Genomic DNA, 7,588 nt, shown 5'->3' with positions numbered 1-7,588 from the left:
ACAACTCTCCCTGTCAGCTTAAATGTCCATGGGGTTGTGGGGTTTCCTGCAGCCAGGATTCCGGAGGTCCATGGTAAGAGTGGGTCACTCGTCTGTTTAACTCACCCCTTCCCCAGGAGCCACTGAGGACCAGGAACAAATCCTAGTGCTCACCGGTCCTGGGCAGGGTTCCCCGCTTCCTTCCCCTTGAGCCCAGCGTCTGTATTTTCACCTTCCTTCCAAAGATCTGCTCAGTGTGTCAGTTTTCTTGATGGTCTGGTCTCTTGGTGAGAGATGCTCTTCCTGGCCGCATCTAGTCAGCCAGCTTAGCTCCCTCCCCAACTCTTTTAGATTTCTCCAAACATCATTGTACTGATCTTTAAGGCTCTGGTATTCCTGTTTCCACTTCCTGGTTCTCGAGTGTACTGGTATCTTCCCTACCCTTGCAGGTAACAGGGTGACAGGGCAAAGGCAAAGGAGCAGTAGAGAGTAACTGAGCCCCGGACATGTAGGCACAGAAGACAAAGGCCCGGTGAGATCATGCAATATTTGCTTCTGATGAGGGCCTCAGGCTGCTTCCACTCACGGTGGAAGGCAAAGGAGAGCTGGTGTGTAGAGATCACATGGCGAGAGAAAGCAAAAGATGGGGGAGGTGCCAAGCTCTTTTAAACCACCAGGTGTCATTGTTGTTAATCGGAAAAAAATTAACTTGTCCCTGGGAAATGAGCAAGAACTCACACTCCCACCACCGTAAGGCATTAATCTATTCATCAGGGACCCACCCCCATGACCCAAACACCTCCCACTAGGTCCCATCTGCAACACTGGGGATCAAATTTCAACATAAGATTTGGAAGGATAAACATTCAAATTGTAGCACATTCCTGAGCAGAAGTACGTACCTGGGTGCACCAAAATTCATGTACTAGAGTATCTGGATCAGTACTAGCTTCCAAATGGTAAATGAACCAAACAGCCGTCAGATAAATAGTATGTGGTTTATTCACACAATGGAATATTATACAACCATGAGAATGAAAAACCATGTACAAATACATGCAACAAAAATCTCACAAACATAATATGGGTGAAAAGAAACCAGATACAAAGAATGCATAATTCCATTTATGTATCATCCCAAACCAGACAGAACTAATCTATGCTCTTAGAACTCAGGATAGTGGTTTCCCTTGGAGAGGTAGTTAACTGGAAGGGAATCTGATGGGGGGCTTCTGGGGTGCTGATTGTATGCACGTGTTCCATTTGTGAAAAATCATTGATGTGTTTCTATAGTTACACTTTAATAAAAAGTTAAAATGATTTGCCTCTGTCTGGATGCTCAACTCAAAACTGAAAAAAAGGCCTCCTTTTCTCAGCCTCTCACTTTGGCTACACTCTTGTACTGCCATTCCCAGCTCCGGCCACTTGCAAATGGTGAGGGTGGGAAGAGAACCCCTCTCCCTGTCATGCAGGCTGAACTAGATTTGCTACAGGTTGGGCTGCTAAAGGAGGCGGCCGCCCATCAAACTGAAATTCAAGTCTTATCTTTGCTTCCTGCCAGTGCACTCGAGGGCTGTCTTGCTCTCTCTAACCCCCTCTTTCAACAAAGCCCCTTACTCAGAAAGAAACACTCCTCCCAGGGAACATCTACGTAGGTATTAACGTTTTGAACCAAAAGGATGGAGCTCTGATAGTTAACGTCTCAAGCTGCAGGTGGTGGGTGGGTGGAGTCATCTGGGCTGACACCCATGGAGGTATATAACAAGCACTTGGAGGGCAGGCCTGACTTGGGGAGGGGGTGTGGAAATCCTGGCTCTCCTTTGGGCAAGTCTGTATCCTCTATGACTCAGTCTCCTCATCATTAAAATGGGAATAATGGTGCTGAGATGTTGTAACAATCAAAATGAGTTACCACAGGTGAAGAACTGAGCGAAGTGACTGACTCAGGTAGGAGACTAATAAACGTGAGTTGTCAGCTCGGCTTTGTCCAAGGTACGCTGTCCCCAGAAAAGCACAACCCAGGAGAAGTCCAGGGCGCGGGGGACTTGAGGGCTTGCTCAAGTCTCCACAGCCGAACTGTGCAGAGTCCCCTTGGGTGTCCTCAGCGTCCTCAATATCGTGGTGAGGCGCAGGCACTACGGAGTGGGGTGGCTTTAGGCCTACGTGGGAGCAGAGGACAAACTGGGAAGCACAAGAGGGACAGAAGTGCTGACAGTGCCCCGGGATCCAGTCCCGTCCATATCTGCTAAAGATCATGACAGAAGTGTAGCAGCCTTTGCACTGGCTGCCTTCAAACAATTAGGAATGTTGTTCTGTCCGAGGGCGGGGAATGAAAACGCTTGTCAAGTGTGTAGTGTTTGATACAGCAGCAACTAGGGAGGCTCTAACATCACACACTCACACTTCCTATTTGACCCACAGGCCGTCAAGTACCACAGGCATTTTGGTACAACTTCCATTACTGGGGCCTGGTCCCTGGATTTGGCCTCTATTTTGCAGACCCTAGAGACCCTCTGTGGTGACTGGCTCGAGATAACCCAAATGCACAAGGCCTGAGGTAGACAACAGAAAGTCAGTTTTTCAACAAAAAACAATGTTCGGTAGCTAGAATATTCACACTGGCATTTTCACCGTGCAGGCAGATCTCTACAAGTAACCAAACCTTCATCACAAAGATACTTGAAGAGTACTTCAATACAACTCAAAATGCCGTAATGGCACTAAGCTAAAAAACAGCTTAAGAAGAAATTCCCGAGTTAACAAAACTGGATACCTGGCCCTCTCATGGCTGAGCAACCTTTGTCTGCTTTTCTATGATGCTGACCAATATACTCTCAACTCTGCTCTGACTCTCTACTAACATGTGAAGTCAGACAGCGATCGTGCTCCCTCGATTTCCAAGTGTGGGTGGGGGAGCAGGCTGGGAAACTCACTGTGCTGGCAACCTGCCTTTCAGTCATTACGAGAAGGCGTTAACGTAAGTGAGAGTCTCCACCCCGTGTTTTCTCCGGCTGAAGGCCAGTTTCTTTGCGAGTCACCCTGGACCCAGAGAGCCCGGCTGGGTACCGAAGGCACAGGAGGGCCAAGCCGGACGCTGCAGTGGCTCTGCAGAGAGGCCCTCTCACAGAATTGCAATACTTTCCGCAGGTTAGAACACGGCTTCCTCAGAAGTGGTTAAAAACTGCCAGCTCCTCTCCCTGAACACAAGCCACTAGTGCTTTTTCTCAAGTATATCCTGGGCCCAAAGCATTGAACATCAGCAGTCTTCGTTCCATCACAATCCAGCCGTGGTCCCGGATCAATCAGCGCAATCCCCAGTTCCGTCATCCCACCAATAGCTGGCTGGGTCTTCATTTCTAATTCCATTCTCGGAGGATAAACTGCACGGCAGGTCTGGGAGGGCCCCACTTCACTGAGCTTACGGCAACAGGTGCTCTTCCTGGCCTGATGGTGAAAAGCCACGCCCCCCTCACAACAGTCACCTAAGTCCTGAGTAGAAAACCGAACATTTGGACTGCAAGGTGGGTCGAGGGAGTCCTACTAGGTTCCCTTCCACCTTGGTGGTTGGAGAGGATAGGCAGGGGTGCCATTTCTAGTCCTTTTCCTAACAGTTCTTAAGTCAATGTCCAGAAACTTAATTGTAGCAAGGAGACACGGGCTGGGGGCGGGTGGGGGGTGGTGGAGAAAGAACTGAGAAGGCAAGAGACAGGCAAAGCTCAAGGAGGAAGGCGGCTGCCTGAACGCAGTGCCTGCAGACGTGGCTCCAGTGAGCCTCCCCCACACCAGCAACAGTGGGTTCAGTCCCCAGAGCGTCTTCTCAGATCTAATCTCACTCTCTGCTCCTTTCTGTTCACTGAAGGCCTTAGGAACTCTACCTTTCTGTTCACTGAAGGCCTCAGGAACTCTACCTTTCTGTTCACTGAAGGCCTCGGGAACTCTACCTTTCTGTTCACTGAAGGCCTCAGGAACTCTACCTTTCTGTTCTCCCTGCGTTGTATTACCACGGGTTACTCCATCCTTTGCAGGATTCTCCTCTCCCCCAAATTACCCATGGCGCGGAAGAGGCTGAAAGAGGCTAAAAGTACATGTATTATTATTACCTGTTAAGACCAGTAAATGCGAACTGAGGAAATAATGATGATGCTTTTCCTGTACCTACCAAGCTATCAATATACTTCCCGGCACTGCCCTCGAATGAAAACGAACCTGTATATGTGACAGGAAGACTTCCTTTCCCCACCTCACCAACACCATTTGCAAACTTTTCCTAGCTAATGACAGCCACCAGAGTCAGATGCAGTATTACTTACTTCCCAAACGACTTAAGGCAAAAAGACTTACTTTTGTAAACTGGTAACGGTTTGGAGATTCACAGGTTGCAGAAGGAACTGAAATGAGGAAACCCTATTTTCTTGCTAAAAAGCTTGCAACTCTAACACCATGAACGGTTAATAGACATAAACTAATAAAGACAGTATGTTTTTAAAACAAGTATTGTGAATTACTACAGAAAGTGATGTTTTTGTAAACCATGGCTTAATAATTTAAAAAACAATACTCAATTGCTCTGCTTCATTCTTGAAGTTTTTCACTACATCTACACCTAAAAACTGGCAAGTTTTCCAAATGGTGGTGTAAAGTAAGGACAACAGTTCACATAGGTACCAGTTTTGGAAAAGCAGTCAATTATACAAGTGACAATTTTAACAATGGCTCGTATGGTGCAAAGTGCTGAGGTTGTAACAGAAGAACAGGTATTGCTTGTTTCTGGGCTGAAGTGGATACACAGCATCAGTTGGTGAGAATATTCCTAATGCAGTTCTATCTATAAATTTGGAAAAAATGTGCAACATGTTTACATGGGAGGGATTTTCACTAAATTTTGAGAAAAATAACTATGGCACCATTTGTTCAATGAAGAAAGGTAAATGTGTCTAATCACAATCTTGGTAACTGGAAACATTAACTGCTGTGGTAGTAAATTCTCAAAAGAAAGCCCCCAAATTCCAAAATTCTATGCTGCCACTTAAAATGTTCTAACCAGCTCCTGAATTGTGGCATGTTAATGATTATTTCGAAATGCAATAAATTGCTAAAATTTCAGCTAAGCAACTTTCATGAACATCTGAAATTGAGTTCTAAACTTTTAACTTGAACAATACATATTGAACACTTACATTCAACTGTAGACCATTAAATCTTGAAAAATGCTATATCACAAAACCATAGAAATGAATATACTATGAAAATGCTCTCTGACCAGTTCTACAACTGCAATAAATTGAATACTGTAAACGCACACAGGACAAATCTGAGCACTGAGGAAAGAGTTTAGTTGCTTTAACAAGTCATATTATATTTGTATGAGCTAAGATCATAGAGGCAAATGGAATTCTTAGAACATTACCTAAAAATAGATTTTTAAAGACAGAGGTCCCAATTCATTCTTATATACACATGCAAAAGTTCATCTGTCACAGACAGCAAATGCTGAATTTCTGCACTGCAGTTTCTGGCAGCATCCTGCACATTTAGAATTAAAATCAACAGACAGAGAAATGTCAAATATATCGAGATGAGTTGTTCACATCCGTGCAGGGCAGAACATGGCCCCTCTGGGACTACTGCCTGTGCTCACTGCTGTTTCTCAAAGGCAAACACCAAGTAAATACCTAAAAAGAAAATAAACAAGAGTTTAGTTTCTCATATGATTACAATAAATAAAACAATCTGTCTTGTTCATAATTTGGGGAAAATTCTTGGGCTCTCAAGCAGCTTCTGAAGAGGAAACTCCCCAAAAATTCTAAGAGTTCCTCTATTATTTGAATCATTTTTAGGCAGACATGGGATGGTATTTGTTTACTTTAAAACAATTATCTACTTACTATAATACTCAGTGACACAGGAGCCCATGGGAAAACCAGTGCAACAGCTCTAAAAATCAGGTTAAGGTAAGAAAAATCAAAGTATAACTAAACTAAAAGTATAACAAATTAAAATTATAAATTAAATTTTAAATTAAAAGTATAACAAAGAAAACTAGAATTAAAATATTAAAGCTATTTTATAAAAGTAGAATTAAAGGAACATACATGTTAACAATTCACCCAATGACTGTGTTGTAGGGCCTTGTGAAGAAAGTGCGCCTAAAGCTCTATGACAATTAATACTTACAGACACTATTTCTATTTCTGCATGTACTGGCCCCAAGAGCTCTCTCCCTGAAATAAGGTTTTCTGCTTCGACTCAAAAGACAGCTAAATGAATTTACGATTCCTTGTTCTGAATCAAGTTGAAACCTATTAAAGGCATACTTAACTGTATTTAGCTTCACAGACTGGTTTGTGTTTTTTTTTTTTTTTTTTTTTTTTTACAAATTGTAGGTCTGTGGCAATTCCATGCCAAGCAAGTCTACTGGCACCATCTTTCCAGCAGCACATGCTTGCTTCAGGTTTTTACATCACATTATGGTAATTCTTGCATTATTTCAAGGTTTTCCATTATTATCTGTCATGATGATCTGTAATCAGTGATCTTTGCCGTTATTATTATAATTGTTTTGGTGTGCCACAAACTTTACAGAAGTGCCTTTGTAAGATGGAGAACTCAGAAATGTCATGAGTGCTCTGATGCTCCACTAATTAGCTGTTCCCCCATCTCTCACCCTCCCTCTCCTCGGCCTCTCTGTTTCTGGAGATCCAACAATATTGAAACATGGCCAGTTAATAACCCTACGATGGTCTCTACATGTTCCAGTGAAACGAACACTTGCACATCTCTCACTTTAAATCAGAAGCTAGAAATGATTAAGCTTAGTGAAGAAGGCATGTCAAAAGCTAAAACAGGCAAAAAGCTAGGCTTGAAATCAGCTGTTATGAATGCAAAGGAAAAGTTCTTAAAACAAAAGTCTACTCCAATAAACACACTGGAATAACAAAGCAAACAGCCTTACTGCTGATTTTCAGAAAAAGTCTGAGTGGTCTGCAAAGAAGGTCAACCAGTCACAACATTCCCTTTATCCAAAGCCTAATTCAGAGGCCCTAACTCGCTTCAATTCTATGAAGGATGAGAGAGGTGAGGAAACTGCACAAGGAAAGTCTGAAACTAGAAGTTGGTTCAGGAGGTTGAAGGAAAGCAGCCACCTTCATAATGTTAAAGTACAAGATGATGCAGCAGGTGCTGATGTAGAAGCTGCAGCAAGTTATGCAGAAGATCTAGCTAAGATCGCTGATGAAGGTGGCTACATTAACTAAGCAAGATCTTCCATGGAGACGAGACAGCTTCTATTAGAAGATGCCATTGAGGACTTTCACAGCTAGAGAGGTCAACACCTGGTTTCAAAGCTTCAAAAGACAGGGTGACTCTCCTGTCAGAGGCTAGTGCTGCTGGCGACTTTAAGGTGAAGCCAATGCTCAGTTATCCTTCCAAAAATCCTGAGGCCCTTCAGAATTATGTAGCATCTGCTCTGCTCATGCTCTATAAATGGAACAAAGCCTGGATGACAGCATATCTGTTCACGGTTTACTGAGTATTTTAAGCCCACTGTTGAGACCTACTGCTCAGAAAAAGAAAATTCTTTTAAAAATATTACTACTCATTGGCAATGTAC

At 43.5% G+C, this 7,588-nt stretch overlaps 1 protein-coding gene across 2 annotated transcripts in view; it reads right to left on the bottom strand.

Moving 5' to 3' along the window:
• Positions 1–958: 958 nt before the first annotated feature.
• Positions 959–7,588, bottom strand: part of RNMT (RNA (guanine-7-) methyltransferase) — a 40,420-nt gene continuing 33,790 nt past the window's right edge. Inside the window, exons 12-13 of one of the 2 annotated variants that reach the window (XM_011985539.1) lie at positions 3,954–5,651; positions 959–3,854 (exon numbers count right to left, since the gene is read on the bottom strand). In XM_011985539.1, the coding sequence (XP_011840929.1) occupies positions 5,614–5,651 (38 nt within the window). In that variant the 3' untranslated portion in view covers positions 959–3,854; positions 3,954–5,613. The remainder of the gene's footprint in view (positions 3,855–3,953; positions 5,652–7,588) is intronic. The other variant, XM_011985540.1, reaches the window with a different exon arrangement.

Source organism: Mandrillus leucophaeus, unplaced genomic scaffold, assembly GCF_000951045.1.
Source record: "Mandrillus leucophaeus isolate KB7577 unplaced genomic scaffold, Mleu.le_1.0 Scaffold286, whole genome shotgun sequence".
In the NCBI taxonomy this organism is placed as follows: domain Eukaryota; kingdom Metazoa; phylum Chordata; class Mammalia; order Primates; family Cercopithecidae; genus Mandrillus; species Mandrillus leucophaeus.
This window is presented reverse-complemented; position numbering and strand designations above follow the sequence as displayed.